Source organism: Pieris brassicae, chromosome 10 (genome assembly GCF_905147105.1).
Source record: "Pieris brassicae chromosome 10, ilPieBrab1.1, whole genome shotgun sequence".
NCBI classification, from domain to species: domain Eukaryota; kingdom Metazoa; phylum Arthropoda; class Insecta; order Lepidoptera; family Pieridae; genus Pieris; species Pieris brassicae.
In genome coordinates this window covers 10,502,883-10,529,967 of record NC_059674.1, presented here as the reverse complement: position 1 = coordinate 10,529,967, position 27,085 = coordinate 10,502,883, and the positions used below count along the sequence as shown (strand labels likewise).

The following is a 27,085-nucleotide window of genomic DNA, read 5'->3' as shown; positions in this document are numbered from 1 at the left end:
CAAATTTTTAAGTGTTGATTATATTTACACAAATCTAAAACTTTAGATTAACGAGACTTGGAAGAAAAAAGGATATCTTCCTTTTCGTTAGGAATTAAATGAATTTAATTATCATTAAAACATTAAGTGTCGAAAAACAATACAAATTATAAATCTAAATTATTTCTCCGATATTTACATTATTCGACGCGATTTCTATTGGTATTGTTGTGATTAAAGCATTATGATAAGTAAAATATGCAATATAAGTTCGTGTTTCAACATTATCTAAATATCTTGTAAAAATAGCATCTATTATCGTTCTACTCTCGCTCCATGGATATTTGCTTCATTCTACGTTCGCCCTTTCTCAATCGATCTCATTCGCACTCTAATATTTCTTCGACAAAAACGCAGCACATTTTCGTGACGTTAATATTATTATTGCGTTTCATCCGTAAAAAAATTCCCTAAAGTAGTTTCACTTCAAAAACATTACATTATACATAGTTGAATGTTTGTGATACAAACGTACCAATTGATATATCATATACTTTTGTTTAATGAAATACAATGTTCATTAACTTAACATATATAAATTACGCGTCACGTTGTTTCAATCAAATTTGCACACCGTGTGCAGTTTTATCTAACTCCAAAGATAGGATAGATTAAATATATATATAATTCTACTGTACGTGTGTATATCACTGAACTCCTCTTAAACGGCTAAACCGATTTGGATGTTTTTTATGTGGTAGGGTGGAGCCCTGGATGGTTTGGATTCCAGCAGGTGGCGCTGCAGTCGGTATTTCTAATGGCTTGAAATATCATGCCGGACAACGTCTTTTGAGTCCGCTAGTTTATTATATAAAAAATAATATACGCCGGCATAGTAAATAATAATGGCTACAAACTAAGCATAGAAACTTACTACTAATAAAATTTGTATCTTTTTCATAATAATTTGGAAAAAACTTTTGTCTTTAGCTTTCTATAAGGAATTACAATTAAAACAATATTGTGTCAATCAAGTCAAGCGTATCTGCGTGTATTATAATTATTATGAGGAAGTGGATATAAAAGTATACATTCCGATTACAGACAACTTAATAAATACATTTATAATCCATATGAACTTGCAAAAAATATTTCGCATGAAATATCTATTATTAGTTGTGCTTTGACAGAAAACGTAGGTGATAGTATGGACCATGGATTATTGGATTCTGAACCCTGGTTATGGGTTCGATCCGCAGCCGTCCGACGATGAAAATTATATGAGCGCAAATACCACTTAAAAATCGTGAGGCGTGTTTTGGACCGCCGACTTCAAATTTCTTAGAATTTTTTATCATAAAGTATACCCAAAAAATTATTTTAAAGGTGACAATACTTCCCTTTATGGGTCAGCTTTAAATTGCATAAATCAGGTTTCTGGACTGGCACAGTTAGATTTTTGGGTCTAATGCTAGTTCCTTACCATGTCTACTTTCAATAGAAAAAAGCCACAGCCGCGGCTAGAGTCACACGCTTAACCGTTGCGTCAGTACTCATCTGTACTTCTTATATTTCAATACATAGAGACCAGATGAATGCTTCAGTTGTGACATTGATTGAATACCTTACCTCATTCATCCAAATTAAACAAAAGAGGCGAAACAAAAAAGTCCATACATCATTCTTTCGTAACATTGCCAATATTCGCGTAATAATTCGTCAATGTACAATGCACTTTCAATCAATCACGCGATATTAAAATATTTTGCGAGATATGCGGTAAAATCAATAATTAAATTCGTTATGCAACTTGTCAAAACAAAGTTATAAATCGATGCCTACACGCTTTCACCTAAGCCAATCCCATGGTTTGAATAAAAACAGAGACTTTTCAGACACGGTCACAAGAGAAATTTATTCAGAGTTCTTTTGATATACAATAACTAAATATATTTTTCATTAATAGGTCTGTATGTATATGTCTAAGGCTAACAAACTTTTCTGAGTCCAGATTGGCTGGAATATTATGCGTCATACCGATCAGGCCATAAGAAAAATACACCAAGTATTTTTAATCTGTATTATTTTTCTTATTTTACCATGTCTATAATCAGGTTTTTCTAATTATAAAAATTAACCATTATTTATTCACTACTGTAATAAAAAAATAAATTTTAATCATATAATTGTAAAATTTTATTTCAAAGCGGAAATAGTGTATCATATTTATGCAATTACAATGCTTATTAATCAAAAATTTACTCTAAAGATCAGTAAAGGCGACGAATATGATTATATATTAATAATATAACACCCAATAACATTTCTTTTGCAGGTTACACACATTTGTTTTCGACCCAAAACGGAATAAAGCAATCAAATTTCGACGAAAACCTGCAACTGTTACATATATGGTGGTGACATATGGCCAAACCCAATATCAAACTTATTTATGAGAATGTAACGTTTCTTGGATAACAAATTTAACCATATAGGTACCGAATTATTTGGAAACAATTTCAAAAAATTTACGCCTTAACTCGGTAAAATATTTATTTATTTCGTAAGCCTTCAGATAATATATATCATATTTAACAAAAAACCCACTATGCTAAAGATACTAGCCAAAAATGTAATCTATATATATCAAAATGAATCCCTATTTCCCTTGGTCGTGGCATCACGCGTGAACGGCTGGGCCGATTTCGCTAATTCTTTTTTTGTTGTGTTTGTTATTGTTAGCATAAGGTTTTTATGAAAAAAAATTAAGAAAAAAGCGCGCAGAATTATAAAATTTAAAAATTCTTAACCACCATATTAAGTAATGAGACTTTGGTTACAATAGCAAATGTTTTTTTTGCGCATAGTACAATTCAAACTATTTTCATATAACCTCATGGCGTTAGATATAACATTGACAGAATTCGTGCTGCAAATATTGTTAAGGCTCCTTAAGAATAATGAATATCATTTGAAACAAATGCTTCGATCGGAGTTATTATATTGATAAAATACATATAAACTAATTACAGTCGTTAATTGTTTGCGGCGTTAATCTTGAAAATCCTTGTTTTTTCACATGGCCAGTTATATGTCGCCTGTTTCCATGTCGGAATACCAACAATACTATTTATATACGCGCCAGAAAAACAAACAAAGAATGTTGTATATCATAAAGCATTTTTAGTTAATTATACCAATTCGAAATCAATATTGATACTTAAAGGCCTATGCCAGACGAATTTCTGTGTCAGTGTCTCGGGGTGGACTGCGGTACGCAATGGAGAGCTGGAGCATTGAGGCGCGCCGGCCCGTGATAACAATTGATTATGTAAAACATTAAATTAATATAATTTTATCAATTTTTTTTTCTAAAAGGGTTTACTTGATGTGCGATAAAATATATCGTGTAAATTTCAAAATCGTATTCTATATACATTTTCATCTAACAGGTTCAAACATTTCGGAATGGTTAAAATCAATAGAACTTATTAAGTACATTTGACTGCGTAACACCTGGCTGTGTTATGTGAGGGTGTGAAAGTGAGGGTATGTACGTGAGGTTGTGTATGTGAGGTATGCTCACGATGCAGGTGATTTAGCGCTATGGATATTCTTAATACTCCTTTAAGCAATGTCCGCGAGAGCGTAAACAAGTCAAGGCTTAAATGGTGCCCGTGGTATGTATATCATGTAGTACTTTCTACCGCAGTACTATAGAATGAACACTACCCCTCTCTACTTCCTTCGAGCCGTAAGTGTATTTACTCCCATACTACCAACATTCAAAGAAGTAATTTGAACTGGAACCATTCCAATAGGCAGGGTGGATATAACGGAGTACAACTAACACCGTAACAGGAATTTTGCTTTATTATTTGTTTCGTGCTAATATAATTATGTAAATTGCTTTTACAGACGCACTCTTCATTACACTGAGTAAGGAACGTCTAAACATTTATCATCTATATTATTCCTTATGTCTAAATTCATTACAGCTTTGACGTTGTTATCTCATTTTTTTTATATAACGGGGCAAACGATCATTTAACCTAATCTTAAATGATACAGGCGCCCTCTGAATGCCAGACGGATCGCAAGTGCGTTGCCGGCCTTTTAAGAGATACGGCTTAATATAATAATTAGCCAGTAAGAAAAAACTCGCAAACAATAAATATACAATATTTATTTACAAGACTCGTTTCCACACAGTTTTATCCATAAATGGCATTGCCGTATCTGGTAGTGATATGAAGAGTCGATAATTTACATGCAATTTCATGGCATGTCCATATACGCGACACTCTTGACCTGGTTAAGCGTAGTTGGGTCGATATGAGGTCTTATCAATTATTTCATATACAATACGGATAGGGAAATCTAACGTAAGGAAATCTATATATATGTCGCAGTAAAGCAGTCAAATCAGAGAGTTAATTGAATCTCTAGACAGTTAATTAAAAATCGACACAAATACACACTTTACGTTAACCTTAGGTACAATAAGAGGATTTCCAACATTTATTTATTATTTTTTACGGAATTTAAACGTGGTTTTAATAAATTCAGAATATATTTATTATTTTGTGACTAATTCATTGTAAATAAAAATTAAATTGAAATAATATCTATCATCACTTGTATAGAGTAAATGCCGACAAAAATACCACCTTACTGTATCAAAGCCCATGTGTAATTAGCTAATTAGTAAAGGCATAAACAGGAAATTTTACGCCAACACATATTAATTGCCTATTTTGCCCGATTTTCTGTATTTATTTTGTACGATAATTTGTGTATTTCGAGGCATCGGCTTCATTATTACAATGAGCCGAATACGTAGTTTTGTTTCCTCAGTATAGTAACTTATTTCATACTTCCTACTTATATGACTTTTTAGTACAGTGTCACTGTGATAGATTTCTAACGAGGTTTCTCTTTCTAGGGAGCATTAAAGTATTAAACGAATTTTGGGGTTTCCTCTTGTAAAACGTTACGATGCGGGGCGGGGTTGAATTACGCGTTATTTTTAATTTACCACTTCAGTACTTTACACCACATAATGGTAACTTTTAGGTATAAAGAGTCACTGGGGGTGGTCACGAAACGTTTTACTATTACACAGAAACGTTACGGCGCCTTTCAAGGGGGGGTCAAGAATATCTAAAAATTTCGTGACGTAATACTTGAACTGTGGAGTAGGCCCTACCTATACATATATATTCTTATATAATTCATATATGTTTTGGTAAACAGTTAACCATAACAGCTACTAATACATAGAGATGGTATACGAGCTTGCATGAAACATAGTAAAAGTTTTTTAAAAACAAAAGTGTGGTAAAAAAAAATTCTACATTCAAAAGTCAAAGTTTCATGACCCATTTATTTTTGTTAGTATGATAGTTTTAATTTGGAACAATATACTGATATATAAACAAGAATTAATAACCTTTTCGGACTTAGAAGTTTCGCTAGGGGTTAATTGGATAATTATTTTGAGCTAACAAAGGACGTAGCTAATTAAAAAGTAAATATATTAATGCTTATAATATTAAGCGTTATATCTGATATCCAAGATACTAATATAACTTTGTCACATTAAAAATTAAGAGATATTAGATTTTCCGAAGCTTGGGTTTAATTCCAACTACGTCCGCTGGGCGCTGCTCAAGTCTTGCATACAGACAGCTATATTATGTTTAATGTAGGATTTTAGGTGATTTAAGTGCGCAGGATTCATACTTAATTTTAAATCAATTATTGAATATTAATCTCCCGAAGTCTTCTTCTTTCAGATGCGAAATATATTCTTTTTACAATTCAATATTTTTTTCATATACCAATGTTGAGTAAGATCAGGCATCAGATTTCTACTTTAAGTTTGCGAAATTGTAACTAGCATAAATTGAAGAGATCGCTCGAAAGCGATAAGGCTGCCAGTTGCCCTCCTTTTGATTCAATTATGTTATTTTTTTATATTGTAATGTAACGAAGTGTAATAAAATAAAAATAAATATGAAGGAAATATAGCCAAGGTACAGATACCGGCTAACATCTTGTCCTTGCCTGTGCAGAAGCGATTTTTAGGTATCACTGGGAGGGGTTGGCGGTGGGGCGCGGCGATGAGATAGTGACGTGGCGATCGCGTACCCCCAACCCCTTGTTTAATGCTCAAGAAGTTTGCCGGTATCTGTAATGCACTGTAATGTATTAATAATTTTTGACATGCTTACCCAATCATTTGTAGTGTCAATCCCATTATCCACAAGTAAATCTTCAAACAAAACATCAGCTTCACAAGGAGCACATAAATTATGAAACAGTTCACTAAATCTTTCTACTTTACGAATACACACTGCTCCCAGCAAGCCCACTTCTTTCACTTTTGGCACATCACCATTACATTTTACAATAACGTCTAAATCATCTTTCACTATAGGAATGTTACTTTTATTACTATATTTGAGCTTTCTATTATCAATTAAAACATCCTCATCACCATTCGAATCTTCAACGAGATCTTTATACAACTCTTCAAAATTTTCTTTGTCTAAACTGTTTGGAGTGTTTTCACCAAGTATATTGTTAAAAACATCATCCACGTTTCCCTCGTCTTCTTTAATACTAACTACGTCAGTCACTAATTTACTAGTCGTTGTATCTATTTTAGAATTATATTTCACGTCAACATTTCTTCCTTTAGGAGTACAAACTAATAAATTGCTTTTGTCTTTTTCTAAAATATTTTTATTAGTGGAATGTTTCTTTCTAATAGCACCATCTTTAGATGTAGTTGAAATGTTTTTAATATTTTCTTTTTCATGACTTTGTCGTCTGTTGGTCAATGGTCGCTTTTTATCTTTAGCTTTCGAATTATCATCATCTAAGAGCGACTGCACGGAGGAACTTCTGTTATTCTTTTTCGGCGATGAATCGGCATTACTGGCAGCGGCAGCTCGGAGACGGGATGTTCGTGTGGTTCTGATAGGCACAGAAGTTGAAGCAGTGTTAAGATTCAACTCAGAGGAAGAGTGCAGCTGACTGGAAATCTCTGGAGATTTCGGAACTGCTTTCCTGGGGCGCCTGAAATTAATTAAACCTCTATTAGTAACAGTAATAAATTACCAACATAATATTATAATAATAATCTTATATGGAATATTGAAAGTAGTGCATCCGGCCAAAAGTCACCGGTTACACTGCAGCAAAACTTTTATAGACAAACCACAAGTCACATCGCATTCGTGATCTATCATTCAGACCGGAAGCAATACCACATTGATAGAACACGATCTAACTAGTCGATGTAGTATGTTTTACCTTTCAGTGACATTGGCAGAAAACAAAGTGGCCGTCCTCGCTATGAGCTGTTTCCTTCGTTCCTCCTTGTACTTTTGAATCCTCGCTCTCGCTTCGTCCGGGGACTGACTCATTGTGTCGTCCCGATGTCACGTGCTCCAGCAGCTCTGAAATGCCTTCGCTTGGGCTTTCTTGTAAGTGGTCTGGATTAAATCTAGCATGGCGTCATCAAGCACGCAATAGGGCGGAATAGTTGGCAGTGATGGTTACAGACTACGGGAGGGAGGTAGCGTTGAAGGCGCGTGCAATATCTGAAATAAAACAAGTATTCTTTGAGTTTCTTCGTATAGTCAAATTATTTAATTATAATATCACAATGCTATGACCTCATTGTTGGCCAATCTAACCCTGTAAATTGTTATCATTAAAAGTTGTTTCTAGTAGTTCCGTTTTAAAATAAATCCCGTCTCTAACCTTAACGAAAAAGCAACAAAGCGTAGGGGCGGGACTCGCGAGACGCCTATAGGAATAAGAATAGAAATATATATAAAAATAAACCAATAAGCGCTATAAGCTTTTAAGGTAGGTAGGTTAGGCCTCAGATTTCTGTATCTGTTTCATGATGATTTTTTGTCAATCTAATAGACAAGTAGGTGATCACGCCGTCGATCGGGTTTTTAGCAAGCCGGTTTCCTCGCGATGTTTTCCTTCACCGTTCGAACAAATGTTAAATAGATAGATATATTACAAAATTTCTTAACCTAAAATATGTTTATAAAATAAGACCACCACAAGAGTAAAAAATCTGATAGTTTCACTACGTTTACATTTTCGGTGTCCAGCATTCGATTTAGACTGCGGTAGACCGCATAACTCAACACAGATGACAGGCGTGAAATGCTATGCAGATATACGCAGGAGCGATTGTAAGGTCGACAAATCGCTAAATAAAACAATAAAGTCTAAACCGCGGAATGGTTTGCTCGAAGAGGCAAAGCCTTTGTTCTATTGTTTTGTCTTCTGAGACGTACTGCGACAATTGTGTTAATTTAATGCAAAGAATTACGCAGGAATATACATCACTTTCGTGAAATGTGTAAAGTCTGTAGACTATTGAGTTAATATTATAACAAGTGTTTAATATTCAGCCAGGTGTTACGTACATTTTATAAAGAACACAGCAGTCGAATTTTCTGTTGCCCGTGACCTATCAGGTGTCAATTTGCGATGCAGTATCGTTATAGTGGGTTATAGAATGTTTAAAGATAATTTTTAAACGTATAATACCCTAACATAGACACTGTTTTATAAAGTAAATATGTAAATGTAACTATGTAACAAATATAAAACTAAAATAAATCTCAGACTTCTTCTTCTTCTTCAGTTTCATTATCATTTGTCAATGTCAATCAGCCTCCTGTGCCTGACACACGCCGTCGAATCATGGGTCTAAGGCATGCCGGTTTCCTCACAATATTTTCCTTAACCGTTCCAGCAAATGATAAATGCGCACAAAGAATGCCCATTGGTGTACAGCCGGGGATCGAACCTACGACCTCATAAAGTGACCTCAAGAGTCGCCCGCTGCATTTTACATAGATACCGCGTATTTATACGCACGTAGTGAACAAATCCCGCGATTTATTCATAAGATAACCTTAGATAACTCTAGTCTATGCATATACATATTCTTTCATCCATCGCAAATCATGATAAGTGTATTGACGACATTTAACATATTCATGTTAATACTAGATAATATTCTGCCATTGTATATCTTACTGTAATCTTTCGATTGAAAGTGCTGAATCTATAAGAGTGGTTTGAGTTACAAGAAGTTTATTGTTACAATTTGGAAGACTGACAGCTACTTGTCAAATGTAAAGGTTGAAAACGTGAAACAGTTATATAACTCCACTGAAGTATTACGAGACATTCCTATTTATTGATATTTTCTATAAGACATGACATAGATCACAGAATACGCGTTACATTTTTCTCTATCACGTACGTTTCTCACACCCTAATTCACACGTCTGCGTAGATTACAAGAGATAAGCGTATCGCTCAGCAATGCAGCGCTGCTGCGGGTCGTCATGGCTCATGCATTGGCAATGACTTAGCGCTGCAGCGCTTCACTTGCCAAATGGATCCGCATAGCGATCGGGCATTGAACGTGAATAAATTAAAAAAATCGGCAAAGGTAAGTAGCGCAGAAATTAAATAATACACCTAGTTTGTTATTACACAGCATTTCTGTATTATTATTTGTGGGAAAGCGAGCTGTATGCTGTGTTTATAACGCTTTCCCAGCAAAACTACTGTAACATTTTTTTTTACCACATGGCCGCATGTTGCCGAGAGCAATATTGTTTTAAAGTTTAAGACAACTATAATTTGAATTATAATCTTAAAATCTATACTTAAGTTTGATTGGTAAAACGCGTTAATTTCGGTTTGAAATTTTAAAAAAAATCTTGTTTTCGATATACCGCCAACTAATATAGCACTAACAAGGTGAGGTTAGGGCTAGAATTAAAATTTTAATAGAATACTATGAATTTTAGCCGCACGACTAAACCGTAAACATACCTCGTTAATTTTTTTACTACGTATTTGATGGGTAAATCACATGTATTAAGATCAAGACAGATCAGAGTACATTTGAAAACGAGGTTAAAAATCACTTATAAGCAGGTTTAGGACGATAACGCGACAAATAAATATTTACTGTCTCCAACGTAAACAGTGACGCAAAAATAACTTTCCATTTCGTTATATTAAAAGTAATTTGTTAACTCTCATACATAAGTATCCACGTTAAAATAAAATATTTAACTATGTAAAAACAATATTAAACTATACGGGCGGCCTAATAAAATTTCGGATAACTGGTTTTGATATGAATCCTCAAATTTGCGAGTCATTACCAATATTTGCATATGTTTATTTCACGAGTAAATATCGTTTCTAGAACATATCGTCTGCACGATGATGGAATATTATGCAAACAAATACGGAGTATCACGTGAGTATTATTCAACAATGGATGTAAACAATAACAAAATAGGTTTTGTCACCAAATATAAATGAATGTGCTAGATATTTTCTGTTATTTATTTATTCAGACAGACCTTATTTCTGAAGAAGACAAACTTCCCTCGCTTCATCCACTTTCATGACATTCACCAACCATGCTCGTAGTTTACGAGTATTTTTAACCAGGGCCTTTGTTATTTTTTAGATTGTTTTAAACAAATTTAATAAATAATTATACATTTAGTCCTGTCAATGAAGTTTTATTTTTTTAACGCAAACAGAAGACAAACGGGCAGGTCTACCCGGATGGGAGGATGTTAAGAGATAGGGATAGGGATTTTGTATAGTAATGATAGCAAAATATTTTAAGCAAAACTATCCAAGTAGTAATGTTAAATTGGTGTGAAAGGAATACGTATTAAAATTATTTTAAGTACCCTGACATTTAAATGAAAGCCTTATGATTTTAATTTTATTTTTACTTCAACTGTGTTTTCTTATTATTTTATGCCCGCAATAAAATGTCAATAAATAAAAAGGAAGGAAATATCACTTCCTTAAAATGTTGAAACTCGAAAGAGGTCGTTCACTAACTGTTCAACGTGCTTTATATAAATGTATTCCAGACGGATCCGGCCACATCACCTCATCTCTATTAAACCGTGCGCGAAAGAATGTATTCCATTTCTCATCACGAGATATAATATTATTTGGACACGCTATATATATATATCCAACCCTAACATAAAACTATTAAAATTTTCTTGTTAAAATTTTTTCTATGGAATTTATATTTCCCAGTCCTATCTGGGATTCAAGGCTTCACTACATGGAATCGAGCGTGTTCACCACTCAACCAATGAGTCATTAAATACCCTGCAAGTAAATAAAGACCGGATTGTATTGAAAGCCAGTTTCACTTTAACGATTCGTCTGTACAAGGACTCGCGGATAAAGTACAGTATTTACGTTTTTAATCGATTCCATCAGAATATTCGATATTGAATAAGGTATATTTGCAATTGTATCGTAACTATTTATTTTGGTAAATGTTCTTACAATCAATATCTTTAAACATGTGATTTCCCAGCAAAAAACCCAGTTGCCGCGTATTCGGCATTGCTTGCGTAAAATTTTAAATTAACAAAAAACTTATAAGTAATTTATTCCACTGTTATTAAGGAGGCAACGCGCGACCTTAGCCCTAGTGAGGAAATAGAAATTCTAAGCTAGCAAGTGGATGAGTAAATTAATAAAACTTAAATTACAAATAACAATGTAGACTTACACAAATACATCTAAAATAACCAAGGTAATCTTAAGAATCACAATAACCTACCGCAAGGTTCCAAAATACAATACAATAATATTATTACAATTTCAATAAACAATATTATTATTACAATAGTCACGACTGAACTTATTTAGATTGAAAACACTACTCTTATATCGAAGCATGGTCATGATAGGATATCTCACTTAGGACAGCATGAATTTGTGACAACAGAGCCTCTAGCGTAGTATTTCCCAACGTGATTGATTCCCAATTTGATTGCAAAGGATATTCGAAAATTTATTAAGATTATTTAGGGGTTAGAATTTAAGATTCTCATTATGTTCTTCTTACTGTGTGTAATAAGAAAGCATATGATAGGTATTATTTATGTTTTTTTCAGTTAACGATCGTTATGTATGTTGAATAGGTCTGCATAAGAACTATAGTAAGGTGGGACATGGCACGAAACACTGGTCTAGCGCTACTCATTGTCTTTAAATCTCCAAAAATTTAGAGGCAGTAAGTTACTAGGTTCACTTAAAAACGGCTGACATAAAAAAACGTATGCAAATGACGGAAGAGAAAACTGTATAAAAACAAATTGATTTGCAGAATTCATGTATATGTGCATAAATTTGCATGACATCGACCTTATTAAACGTTATTTCACTTTAACAACCATAATTTACACGATACGTTTCGAAGAAATAACTCATTAAAATGTTTTATCACAGCTGTAATTTGCTATAACAAAGAAATGGTCCTTCGCGTCTCATATTTCCTCAATGATTCAACGCAATCCGAATCATTGGTATTTCTGTATAAACAATTTTAGCAGAGCGCGAGAACTCAAATTTAGTTTCACCATTGAAATTTTTAACAGTGACAGGTTTGTGACTTGAATGTGTGATGGAATTTGAAACAATTTAACGGCATCGCACTTGCGTACCCTCTGGCATTGAGTGACCATGGATATCATCAGTGGTTGGAAGAGATCGCTCGAAAGCGATAAGGTCGCCAGTTGCCCTCCTTTTAATTTAATTATGTTCACTTTTTGTATTATATACAACCAAGTGTTAATGAATAAATCACTTAACATCAGGTGAGCCTCCTGCCCATTTGGCCCCTGTTCTAGAAAACTACTTTCATAGAAGTTGTTACGTCTTGAGTAGATTAAGTAAAAACCGAAGAATATCGTCTTTTTACACTACAAGGTTTCAGCTTACGTAGACGCGTTCGCTGTCATCAATATAACACTATTATTATAAGTAACAATCAAGTTCATCGACACGAGCTATTTAAGTACTGAACATGTCCGCTATTTAATATTCATAACTCTAAGGTCATGTCTAGATTGTAATAACGGTCATATAGTTAAGAAATTAAAAAAAAAACAATGCATGTTTTGACTTCAGTTTTTGCAATATCGCTCACAATTTACCGTTGCGAGGACCGCTATTTCGAATTACAAAAACTTTTCGAAAGCTCGTGCTGCAGGCTTTCTTGTTTTACCTGATTAAGCTGATTTAGCTTTCTCTAACAAAGTTACCATGTTATCATAAAATGTCATTGATAATATTATCACTAAACTAAAGTGAAACGTACCGTGACGGGCTTGAATATAAGTCCACTTGATCCTTAGTCGATACGCGAAATAAAGTATGATGTTGACTAAAACACAGAACACAATAAACACTACAGGAACTTTAGTGCACCTGTGAGCACGCGAAAAACGTTACTGACACGATGCACGCGCCATAAGTCGCCGAACACGTCCGCGTCATACGGAAGCCGGTTTTCTACACAGCTATCACTTCGATGTTAAACTCTGATAGATCTGCCATTTTTAGATAAGAGAAAAGTGGAAAAATTCACCTACTTTCCTCTACTTAATATATACTATAAACACGTAGGAATGTAGTCTTTGGTTTCAAAAACAAGCACTGCCTGTTAACTATTAAGCAACGCAGCAAAATTAATTCCCAGGTTGTTATTCCAATACATATTTATATTATACTTCTACCGTCGCGCGTTATTAGGCACTGGAAATCGTTAAAATAATTGCTGTTGATAACCAACCGATACACCAACTTTACTCTCATTCTGTTGCCTTTTCCGTATTAACCTTATGATAGAAGGCTTCTTAAACAAGTTTACATTCACACGTAACGGGATTAATAAGTAGACAACATTAAAAGTAAATATAACAATGAACGATGTCAAATTGTTTGTTAAAAATATTAGCGCGTGGGATAGAATGAGTCAATTTGGGCGCAATCTGGTTTTATTAGTCATAATTTTTACATATAATTTTGGACATATTTATTTTGGGCCACGTATTAAAAGCATCACATCTCCATCCTTTCATCATTTATGTTATCTTTTATGATATTATCAAGCCCTCTTGATTAACTCTTTTAGAGATTAAGATTTTTTATAGTAATTTCAAGTTTTAATTTTTTACAATTCCCGTTAAACTATACACAAAGTAAACAGTTGTTGTTCTACAGAAGTTAGACCTAGAACCTTTAAATTACAGGTCCACATAGAGCTAGAAGGCTTGCCAGCTCACCTCGGAGCGCTGGGGTCTAGGTAAGATATAGAAATAATTACTCATACGATTTTGTCATCTGCCTTGCGTCGATTCTATGCAGTATTATTGGTCAAAGAATACACGGTGGTAATAGAGCATAGAGCTGGTCTCATAAAGGTGAAGGTTATGTGACATTTAAGCCATCTGCTTCAAAGAAAATGTAACCGGCGACTGTAATAAGGTCCAATCAAGCCATTAAGTCTATCCTGGAAGAATTAATTACCGCAACTCGCCAATTTCCGGCTTCACACAGCGTGACCAATACTAATAGCGTCCGACCTTAAGCCCCACTTTTATCAAGACAACGTAAAAAAAGACTGAATATATGCAGAACCTTACGTTAAAAATGTATGCTATGTATTTGGGAATAAGCAAAAGTGCGATTGTCCACATTTCAAACAGAATACAGAGTATACGAATACAGTGTCAACTCCATGTAACCCTCGATTTAACGACGAACTCCCTAAATCTTCGAAATCAGTTGTCTTGCGTTGGTGTAGCTTATCTTTCATACAATAATACATACTCTACGTACCATTACACTCACTCTCAATAACGACAACAATTGAGTAAAAAAGTGCTTTAAAAATTCGTATTCGTATAAATAATGTATGACACATTATTTATACGATTTTCTTCTCTTCATTTGACTAAAACTGTCTATAACGCCATAAAATGTACTGTCCCTTCAGTGTTGTTATATAGAGTTTACAAAATTAATATTAGGTTCATAGTAAGTAAAACCCTGTAATTTAAACACGCGACAGGTTTTACTTATAATTAAATAGCCTTTGGAGAAAAATCTATTCATTGTTACCGACATGCCGTTCGTACTTAATTGATGGTATCGTATCTAGTTAAGAAATAGTTGTTACATAGTTAATATTACAATAGAATAACTGTATAAAGAACGTCATAATTCTAATTATTGATCTTGTCTAAGTTTCGGAAGCTCAAATGGGATAGACGTTTTGCTGCATTAATCTCATTTTTGAAGACAGGTTGGTACGCCTTTTGTGCTTACCTAAGCCACGAAGTACCAGGGTTACATAACCTTACACGACACATATAGCCAATTCCTTTAATCGCATAACTTAAAGTTTCCAGAGCTAGTTAATCAATAACCATTCAGACATCGAAATGATGTCAATAATATTCTGATTAACCGTGATCAGTAAAACCATTAAGAGTTAAAGGTCACAGCAATTACTATTTAAGTTATCAATGATGAATAAACTGTTGCGTCCCAAAAAACTGAAGTGCTTTATTCAGGGTATCGGTAGTTCTACTAACCTAAAACCCAAATGAAAATAGACATATCATATTTATATTGTTTTATGATTTATCACGGACTCGTGTTAATTTAAAGAGGTAATTAATATATATAATGTATTTTTTAATGTCGGATCACTAATGATCACACGTCCATGCATCGGGTTGTCTCTCTCCATAAAATATGGCGAGGCCGATGGCTGGCCATGCGTCATACTCGTGAACGGGTGCTACTTCTGGGGACTGGTCGGACTTGAATTCGTGTATGTTAGTTATTTCAACTATGTATTTGCGTGTTGTTTCCACGAGAATGTAAGTACGTGCTCCTATTTCACCAAGCCTACTGCTGATATATTATTTACTAACTTAAAGATGTTTGTTTCACATGTTATGTTATGGTTGCAGCTTCTTACAAACATTTTTTTAAACTAAAAATCTGACGATTAAAAAAGTTGATTTGAGAACTGGCAGTTGTGTAAAATGTAAAATTAAAAGGATTTAAGATGTATTTCTTTATTGACGTCCATAAGTGTAGATTGACATACCTTAATGAATAAATGATTTTTAATTTTAATGCCAACTTAAAGGCCACTTAAACTTCTCACGCAGATAACCATAAATTAAAATACTATTGAATTCTAGCAAAATTAATGAAATCAATTTCGCAGAAACCCAATCGCTTATAACGGGAGCAAATTGTTTACTGATAATGTGATGGTTTATGTTCACGGAGCGACGACCATTTCAACACAAAACACTTTTTTAATTCTTTAAAGATTAGTTTTTTTTTACTATAGCTGACACCAAAATATTCGTTAAAATTCATTTATGCATTATAGTAATTTTTTAAGTCATATCTAGTCAGCCAGGTGTTTACTGTCTAACCACTTGAAGAAAGGTGTAGAGACACGCGATGGTAGTAGTTAGCTACTAAAGAGAAATCACAGAATTGTGAGAGATTTAAAAAAAATTCCATGATTCCAAATAAGGTTTTATAATATTTGTCATTTTATTTTTAGAGACGTATCTGAGATGGACGACAGACCTTAAAAACCACATCTTTTATGAAAAGTTTCACTATTTATTAGATGTTTTTAATTTAATAATTTAAAATAATGAATATTCATATTCAAACATATACAGTAAGTTGCGGATTTTAAACTGTATGAAAGAAGTCACAACTGTATTGAACACTGTCAAATATGTTGTACTACATAAAAAAAATATATTTGAAGTTGTCAAAAGTCCATAGATGTGTGTTCTTTATTACAAGTCTTTGTTACCTAACTGTGCATTTTACATTTATAAAAGAATGTCCATCCATTTTTATCAAACTAAACAATGCACTATCAAGAGAAAACAAGATAAGATATAAAAGATGTTGTATTACTTTTATCATCGCTGGGATTTAAAACACTACATCAGTATATTACAGTAAATCAACTTTTACAAAACTCTAACAATTTAATATGTTGAAAATGATGTCAATTACTGCTTTATTATTCTGGTAAAAGATGAGTGTGAAAAACAAATATAAAACATTATATTTGTTTATTTAACTTATCACTCAGATAATCCATGGTAAAATACAAATACATGCTTCAATATGATATTCGCTGATAAAGGACTTAACAGTTATTTTTAGTGTTTTAAATTTAAATAGTATTTATAAAATTTATAAAGGCATTCTTCAATACTTGAACAGAAATCCAAACATAAAATAACATTACCTATATTATTATATTAAATTTATGTGTCCCACATAACAAAGTATATTGAAGATAAAAATAGACATCAGACCTTTGGCTAATCGTAATGGTCAACACTCCCCTTGATACAAATCATTTTAACCACTCAAATGAAACTTAAAAATTGCTTTTGACAAGTACTGTCATTACAGCCTACATATAGCAAACGAAATTGTTTATTTTTAGTATCAGATATAAGGCACTACTACATAACACAAAACTTATATATATATTTGACTATAGAGAAACAAAAATACATAATAGCACTATAAGTGTTGACATATTGTAAGGAAAATAAATACATTTATTTCATGTATGTTTAAATTGACATTTTGGAACAAAGTTTTATATATGTTATGCCTGGTTAAATCTTATATAAATATTCTACTTTTGTTTTGGACATGGTTTTGCCATTAGAAAGAGTTAATAGACTCAAAACAAAATCAATAAATCAGTGACAAATATATTGCATATGTAATGTGGCATTCATATAATACAGTTTATATACTATTTATTATTTATTAAATAGTGTAATATTCAGACAAAGTGTGTCACTTAGCTGAGATGCTTGTAATTCGAAAATAAACTTGAAATGTATACACTTATTACGAATTTTAAACAAACTGACTGATAAATGCTTTCTTTAATTATTTATTTAATTTTATTCTTCATAATCAAACTATTAACGTTACACTTATGAAACGGTTAAAAATTATTTATCAAAATATGCTTAAAAACCGTTAAGTTCAATTTTCGTGTTGCTCATCGAACAACTTGCAAAAGTTAATATTAAATCTATATTCTCTCATGTTGTCACGCTGTCACGCTTAATTTTATTTGAAATTATTGAAAATAAAAGAATAAATATACACTATTACAAACCTTTAGAGGCTGTGTGGAGACAGATCACAGGAACAAAGTAGGCTGGTATTAAAATGGCTATAATTATTATTCACGTTAAACAATCGTATTACGTTATTGAAAATAATGTCTACATTTTTAACAACTACTTTATTTCTACAGTAAATCTATTTAACTAGGAACGCGAATTTCACAACAAAAATTGTACACATGACACAACACAACATTCAACCGTTTTTCTGCAATGAAAAGTTGACGTTTTGTGTTTGACATTGTCATTTTACAGTTCAAAGAAGTTGACTGTTTATGCCAACCATAAAAATGAAATAAAATAATAAGCAATAAATATTAAATTATAAAAACGCATTTTTTGTTATCAATATCATATTTTTATTCATGTTTTTTATTAAGTCTTTTATATGGCATTATTACTTATGTGAAGTTCGCGCTCTCTGTGTCTTATTTATCCCAACAACGTGTTACTACATTGTAGTCGAAACTACAATCACCTTACTGCTGTACTTTTACCATAGATGGCGTGATAAATGTATTAAAAAAAGAAGTAACTAAGTAGCGCCAAACACGTTGTCCCCATTATTTTAAATGAACAACTGAGACTTTAAGTTAAGAATATATACATCCATAATAATAAGAAAATTTTAAAGATTGTAACCACTTGAATTATAATTTTATTTCAGGGGGAGAGCCGTGAGAAGCGAAAACACTAAATAATATAGATATTTACTAACTTAAGTGACATCGATTTATTAAAATCCTAACGAATTCAAAAAACAGGAGGAGGTAACAGTCGTGTAAGTTTTTTGTGGGAAATAGGTCGTATAGACAGGACTTTGTAATAATTGATAGTTTTCAGGATATTAACTGAAATGTATGATACATTTCAGTTCAGAAACATTCGAAATCTGCGCCGCGTCGTGCTGAGCCGCTTCGAAGTCGATAGTTTATTAACCTACATTGATAAATGAAATAGTTCTGGCCTGAAGAAGAATGGAGAAGTGTAATTATAATAAATATGATGATTCGGCGATATAGAGGACTTTCTCACAAAAAAGTGTTTATTTTACACAATTATTACATACCGAAAACCGATTTTATTTCCTCGTTGACATACTTTTGACAAAGTTTTATCCTAGAGGAAAGACATTGAATTCAACAAGACTTCTAACTATTATTTCAAAAAATCACATTTAATTCTCTGTATAATACAACAATGGAAATTCTATTATTAAACACTTTTTATTGCAATTTACGTCGGTAATTTTTTAAGGACTTTATTTTTAAGTATCAATTTAGCTTTTTAACGCTGAGACAAACTATTAAAAATTATGCGCACGCGTTGATCCCGTGATTTTTCCGTTTCTTAATATCAATTCTAATTAATTGATTTAATAAAATATATGAAACGGCAACTAATGTAAAATGAAAACTTATAAGTAGACTGCAGTATAACCCGTTACGATGATTCTACCTATAGTTTACATCTATAGCTAGAATAGTTTTGGCTAGCTGTCAACTAGACATTACAGTGTAAAAAGAGCTAAGTGAGCGAATAACGAGCTGCATGTCTACAGTCTACCAGTATAGCAGTGACGGGTAGAGTATTTTTTTTTTTTTGAATGGAATCTCGCTGTTGGCCTTAAGGGCCTTTACAGCTCAGCTCGGGCTGTTTTGGCGAGCGTAGCTCGGCCAGAATGGCGTTTTGTCCCGCGGCTAGCGCAAGGGCGTCTCCTGTGAGACTCGAACCTCGGCTTGGGCCGTCGCGGGGCGGTCAATCGCCTGAAGGGCAGGACGGAAGCTCACTGGAGTGAGCGAAGTGCGAAGTAAAGGTCCTCGCCTTCACCGGGGAAGGCGGTTTTTTACCCTAGTCTGTGAATTTCTATTTTTATTATTGGCCGCGCGGGGGGCATTTAATTTATTGTTTGCTACAGTAATTGGATCGTCCGGATCCGTTAGTATGTGTCGGGGCCTCCTACGAGCCCTTTTTGTCGGGAAGGGGTAATAGTTGATGCTATTACGCACCAGCGGATTGGGATGGTGTTTAGCCTTGTCAAAGTGGCGTGTGGACGCCAACTTCATCCATTGGGCTATGGTAGGGAGCTCCAGGTCGTGGTGGAGATCGACGTTTCTCACATAGAAGGGCGCACCGGTCGCGATTCTCATGATTGTAGCCGGTGAATATAGGAGGGGGCATAATGTGCAAAGACTACGCTAGCGTATGTCATGCACGGTCGGATGCAGGCCTTGTACAGGGTGACCTTGTGTCTGAGAGACATGTGACTCCTTTTATTTAGGAGGAAATGAAGGCAAGAGAGGATAAAATGGGCCTTCTTGCGAACGGCGGCTATGTGCTTTCGGAAAGACATGCCGCTATCGAGCGTGAACGGGTAGAGTACAGCCCGCGAAAGTTATTTATATTAAAATTTAAACCGGCCCGGCTAGGGTCTATCGACATGGACAGTATTTGGCCCGTTATAATAACGTTTTAAGGGTTGAGAAGAAAAAGTAGATTCTACTTGTTTTTGTTATATTATGATTAATATCTTTAACACATAATGCATTGTTTCTATGCATGCATATAACTCTGACCCTCTAGAATTTCTTAAACTTTGTGGCCCGCCATTAAAACGTTTGCCCACCACTGGTCTATACCTTATTAAGTTGTAATCTTTGGAAGTTTGGTCGTACTTTTGGATGAAGGATATGCAGGTAACAAAAACACGAAGCATTTCAACTGAAACATATTTTATTTAAATCATAACTTAATTTTAATAAATAACACTCGTTCTTATATGGAAGCCTCTACATAAACTAAGAAATAATTTCACAAACAACATAATTAATTAATATACAATACAATTTACAAAGGTTTAGATACATAATTTATTTATTAGATACATAACTTTCGTTGTTTTATTCATAATATCCAGAAGAGTAATACTTGAAGCAATCAGTTTTCACCTAAAAGAGAGACAAAGTTGTATAAGTGTTGTATTGACATGAAACATCTTTTTAATCTAAATATTTTGTTTTATTGTAAGATGTTATAAGTACCGCGTGTCAATAAAATTTGATAATGCAAAGTCTATTAATCAAATGTCCTAAATATCATTAACATAATTTTAATAAAAACATGCAAAAGTTTCATGCAACAATTCATAATACTTCAAAATAAAATAATTTCTGATCAATTTGGCAGTCTCATTTTCAATATATTATATATTTTAATGTTATATGTATATTTTTTTAGAATTTAACTAACATTAAAATCACAGCTAGCATTATTTTATGTCACTTATGTTGAGCAAATACAAGAGATGAAAATCAAATCAAGTCAATAAAATTATGTTAAATTTAGGGTGTGTAGTAGTTTTTAAGTCATCCAATTTACTATCTAAGGCTATAATTTTATTTATAATTTAATTATAACAATCAATTCATACCGAAAATAAAAATATTGTAATGTTTATAGTTTGTTAATTGAAACTACTAAATATACAAAAAATTACAACTTTTATAGGCCAGGTGCTATTCATAAAAAAATAAACAGTCTAATTGCGCTTTACTAAGACCTCAATTGTCTATTGTCATCACAGTGTATCTATATATAATTTGACCAAAACAGACGAAAGAGCCCTTAAGTTTAGCCAGTGAAATTAAACTAATTTATTTTTATGAATAAGAGTTAATGTGTAATGACTACTTAGTGATAAAATCTTGTAGTGATATTAACAATGTGATGATAAGTTTTTCAACTTTAAAATGCCAGATTCCTCAAAAATCAAAGCGGATCTGCTTATGTAATTAATTAGTAATAACTTAAACTATTGTTAAAATAAGGTTAAATAAACTGTGTTTAAGGTAACATAACAATAATCACAAAACAAATTATTCATGAATATTTGTTCAAATTAGTACAATAACATTTAAGAAACGAAAATGTAGGATGTTTAGTTTTGAAAGTGGATTATAATCTTATTGATAACAAGTAGGGAACTTAAGTTATAATATGACAGCATTTCTAAGTAAGCATTTGTTTAGTGATTATCCCAAAATTAAATTAATAGCATAGCTATAATTGTAACAATTGCCAACAGCAAGCCGAGCAGCGTCAGCCAATCGAAGTCTGCCAGTTGTTGGGAGAGCATCAAGGTGTAGGAACAAGCTAACATCAACGTGCCAGAGTTGTGCCAATCGTGCTTTGACTTCGTGTTACCGCCTGTCAAAACAACAGAAACAACAAAACATAATGTCAATAAACAACATCAAACATAATTGACAGCGGCTAGTGCATATGAACGATAAGTGAAAGGGCATGATCACTGCGAAACCCATACAGCATGCATGATAACAGACCACGTACCTTTGTCATCGCTTTGCGAATTTTGCCTTTTAGCTCTCCATGGTACAACGTTTTTTGGCAGTGGATTACTTTGACTAGCAATATTGTCATCTACCGACAATTTTCGTAGATGTTGATTCATTGTGCGAACAAGCTTTGGGGAATTAAGGTCGGTACGATTATCTTTGTTACAATTAGTAGTATTTTCAGTCGTAGTTTTAGGTTCCTTTTTATTATCTAATTTGAAAATAGTTGCTAGTTCCTCTGATGAATTGTACTCAGTTGAATCCGCTCCATCTCTTTTATCTTCCAATGTATCATTTTCATATATTGACTCGTTAATACTGTCTCGTTGGGATTTTTCGACTTCTTTATCCATTTCTTTGTGTTGTATTGTCTGTGTGATATCAACAATTATTTCGTTTTTGGAGTCAAATGACTTTTGAGTACTTTTTGGAAGAAAAATTTTTTCATTGACTTCTGATATTCCGGCAATTAAATCCGATATACCATCTTTTAATTCCTTAAACGCGTTAATTTCGGTAATTTCATTCACTTTAACATCGGAACACAAAAAAGGATTTGATGGATGAAATTTTATAGAAGTTAATTCAGGTTTCGGTTTAGAATCATTTATACCGTCGACAAAACCCGCGTCATTTTGTAAAGAATTACATACAACTACTGGTATAGATTTAGCATCTTCTAAATGCGTACTTTCTGTACCCAATGCTTTTTCAGCATCTTTAACAGACTTAGAGTATCCTATACTTTCGTCAAAGTTTCGCTCTTTTTCATTACTATGTTTAAGTTGATTTTCAACTTTATGTAACTGATTAGATATTTCTATTAAACTATCTTCCGTCTTCTTTGCTTTAGAATCAGTGTCTTCACTCGTAGTAAGAGCGTTTGAGATGCCTACATCTTTGAGCTTTATTTCTCTTCTACCAGATTCTAGACTGGTTTCTTCTGTGGTACAACTTGTTATAGCATTCAAGAAATCGGCTCTACTATGAGAAATCTTATTTTGTGTAATAGATAAATCATTTTTATTTCTATTTTTGTCTAATTCTGCTAATGCCACTCCAAGTTTGTTGCTTGTATCCATTGCTTCTTGTGCTAGCATGCTAAGGACTTGTTGAAATTCATCTTTAGATGATCGTTTTGATGTTTGTGGTGATTTTTTTGATGGTGAGGATGTTGTGGACTTATCACAAGATGATGATCTAGCAAGGTATTTATTTTCACTGTGAACGAATGAATCATCTTTTGCAAAGTGGTGAATGGGTGTGTGCGTATTATTAGGTAATATATTAACAGTATTATGTCTTTGTTTTACCTTATTACGTGGATAACAATCACGCTGCTTGTCGTTGTTTTCAAAGGTTTCCCGGAGACGCCTTATCACGTCGCTATTACTGTATGTTTTCTGTAATTTAGAGGTCTTGGACATGTTAATTGCATCATCAATTTCCTTTTGCATCACTGTAAATATATTTGCAGATAAAGATCTAACAGCACGTTTTTTCCTTACGTTGCTCCCCGATTCCTTATTAAACGGAAACTCTGTATAGTTATTATTCACAACGCCATTATAATCATCCCCGTTAAACAAAGTAGATTGTCTGTTATCTTTGCGTAAGCTACGATAAGCCAAATCATCAGCCACAATATCTGGTGACTTTTTCGGTATGAAACGAGATCTTCCTCTATTTTCTGGTGTTACATGTAAATAGTCGCTTTGTGGAGCTGGGGATACGGGGCCAACTGGAATACCGAATGGTGGTTGAGGCTCTATGGTCTTAAGTCTACTATTGGTCTGCTTAATATTCCTGTAAACAACGTCATCATAGATAATGTCCGGTTCGTTTCGTTCCGATTGCCTGTCATCGTCTGATGCATATGGCACATACACAGGTGATGCCAACATGTAGCTAATTTGCGCTTGAGAATCTCTATAATTTGATTTTTCTTTGTTTGTTAAAGAATTCAAGCGTCGGAAAGCCATATCATCTTGAAGTTTATCGGGTAATGTAGACCTTCGACTTATTCGTCTCAAAGGAGTGGAAGGTTGACTGCGAAGTTGAACATCGTCATCATTTCCGTTCCAATCGTTACAACAATCATTAGTTTTAGGAGTCATTAATTCTCTTCTCTCAGCTCTGTCTAATAAATCTTCATCTCCTAATCCAAGACTATTATAAATTGCTTCCAATTCATTAAGAGCATCATCAAGGTTTGTAGATTTCCTTCGTTCTGATCCGTCTTCGTCTGACGGAACTTGATAACTATTTTGTAGAAATGTATCGGATTTGTGTCGTGTGTGTGTTTTTAGCGAAGTGGAAGATTTTGGAGGTTCTACCGTTACAGAGCGTTTATACTCTGTAGTTGCTTGCCATACCTTAGAGTCTGATGCTGTATTAACATTTGAAATTACTGCTTTTCTATCATTTTTACTACTTACATTTTCTTTTGTCTTGTTTTGATCTAATAAAGCTTTATTAATATTCGCCGAACTTGAATATTCGCTCTTAGCTCTTAAATTGGAGTACATTTGTTGTTTTCGTTGTTTTTCTGCGTCATCGATTTTTTTCCAAAAATCTGATGCATTTCTAGGCCTTCTATATAATACTTGATCCGTCATATTAGATGTTGTTTGAGAATCACTTAAATATTGATGTTCAATACCATTTTGAATATTAATGGGTCGTCTAGATCTGGGACTTTGATCTGCGTAATATAAATAGTCTTGTTTTAGAGTTCGTTCAGGCGTCTTTGTCACACTTGGCTCTAATCTCTTTTTCCACGTAGGGCTGTTAATATACATACCATAATGATTAGGTTCTGCTGATACCGAAGCAGGCCTTCGTGGTTGTTCATTTCTATAATTATAATTTTGTAAGTGATCGTTGCTTTGCATTGCTATATGATCTTCTGAGTTAGATAAAGGTCGTCTGAGTCCATTTAACCCTGGAACAACAGAACGTTCTTGGCTCCGACGCATTATTCTTTCAAAATCGTTATTGGGTACTCCATGTAAAAGACTTTGATTAGAGTTAATTCTGTTGGCACCGCGCGAATTATTTTCGTAATACATAGATATAGGGGTAACCACTTTTCTTTGCATATCACGAGGTGGTGGAACAGGTGGAGCTTTTTCTTCTGATTTAATATTATTTACGTTTCCTAGAGGAAATTTAACACACATAATACTATCGGGATTCTCATATTGACTGGAAGGGGTTCTCTCTCTGTTATTAAGAAGTGCATCCCTATGGTGAACATTATTATTAGGACACTTGATAGAGTAGTTGATACGTTCGTTGTTAACTTTTGCATTAAAATTGATGGATGAGGGATAGCTTTGATTAGACGGGAATGATGAAACTGATTCCGTTTTCAATGATCTTCGTTTTAAGTCAGTCGAGATAATGTTGTGATCAGTTTGTAAGTTGTGTGCAGGTTCACGTTTGCATGTTCCGTAGCCACTGCTCTGACTTGTCGGCGTACGAGTTAACATTTCAACTTCAGCTTTTGAATAACCCTGATGAAGTAGTTCAGCTTCCTTATTAAGTTGATTTTCTTCATCTCTTGATAATCTTTTAATATAACGTTCGTTTCTTGCACTCCTAGATTTTGCTGAGCTATCTCTTGATCGCATTAAAGAATCGTCACTTCTAAACCGAATCATCGAAGACGAATTTGAAGACTTTAGCGATTCTTCGTCACTACTGGATTCACCTTTCAAACTATTTCGCAGTGCCTCAACACGGGCTTTAAGTCTACTTTTTCTACTTCTTTTGGGAGGGTTATCTAAATTCATTTTTTCCAGTCTGATTGTATTATCATCTTTCACTGCAAGGTAGTCATGATAATCGGGTACATCTCGACTTCTGGGTTGATAGTTCAAGAAGCCCGCTGAGGGATCAGATAATATGCCATCATCGGTTATATCACGAACACTATGATTGGCTAAGCTTTGAGCTCTTCGTGTGTCTCGTATGACTATGTGATCAAAGTTATTAACCACGGGAACTCTCTTTTTCTTTTTGCTTTTCTTTTTCGATGGAGATCGTTCGCTAACACCTTCATCACTTTGTGATGACGTGCCACTTTCTTCTTCTTTCTTCTTTCGCCTGAACAGTTTGCCAATTGACCACTTCTTTTCTTTTTTGTTCCGTTCGATGTCGAGGTCCGGTGTCGGTCTGTCGATGGCGTTGCGTTGGACGGAGGCATAGTCTTCGTTGTATGGGCGATATGACGTTGCTGCTACACCGCTGATGTCACGATGTGGCGGAGAATTAACAGTCTGAAATTGAGAAATTTATATGTGAGCGAAAATTCTTAACACTATACTCTATAAGGTTTTTAACATAACCTTTGCAGTTAAAGTACTTTAATTTAAAACAGACAGTATCGTCTTGCCGTCTAGTCTTAGAGAGCAAACAAGGACAGCGGTCTGGCATGTGTTCAACATTCACAAGTTTTTTCTGTTTGTTTACAGCTGGTATAGTGAGAAAACGCTTTATCATTTAGAAGTCTTTAAGTTCAAAGTCGGATTGCGTAACCTATGCGTAGCAGATAAAGACACTGTAATCATTCAGATTTTTTATTCGATAATTACAAATTTAAATTTTTCTTTACTAAAACGTTTC

The 27,085-nt window shown here is 33.7% G+C and overlaps 2 protein-coding genes across 7 annotated transcripts in view; both read right to left on the bottom strand.

Moving 5' to 3' along the window:
- LOC123715554 (supervillin-like) overlaps positions 1-18,288 on the bottom strand; it is a 156,249-nt gene extending 137,961 nt beyond the window's left edge. The window contains exons 1-3 of one of the 3 annotated variants that reach the window (XM_045670662.1): positions 18,092-18,288; positions 7,303-7,592; positions 6,216-7,065 (exon numbers count right to left, since the gene is read on the bottom strand). In XM_045670662.1, the coding sequence (XP_045526618.1) occupies positions 6,216-7,065; positions 7,303-7,415 (963 nt within the window). In that variant the 5' untranslated portion in view covers positions 7,416-7,592; positions 18,092-18,288. Of the gene's footprint in view, positions 1-6,215; positions 7,066-7,302; positions 7,593-13,201; positions 13,321-18,091 lie in introns of those variants that run through there. The other 2 variants (XM_045670664.1, XM_045670663.1) reach the window with 2 other exon arrangements.
- A 2,631-nt stretch (positions 18,289-20,919) lies between these two features.
- LOC123715555 overlaps positions 20,920-27,085 on the bottom strand; it is a 75,109-nt gene continuing 68,943 nt past the window's right edge. For 3 of the 4 annotated variants that reach the window (XM_045670670.1, XM_045670668.1, XM_045670667.1), the window contains 2 exons: positions 22,452-26,739; positions 20,954-22,307 (listed from right to left, as the gene is read on the bottom strand). In XM_045670670.1, the coding sequence (XP_045526626.1) occupies positions 22,144-22,307; positions 22,452-26,739 (4,452 nt within the window). In that variant the 3' untranslated portion in view covers positions 20,954-22,143. Of the gene's footprint in view, positions 22,308-22,451; positions 26,740-27,085 lie in introns of all 4 variants that reach the window. The other variant, XM_045670671.1, reaches the window with a different exon arrangement.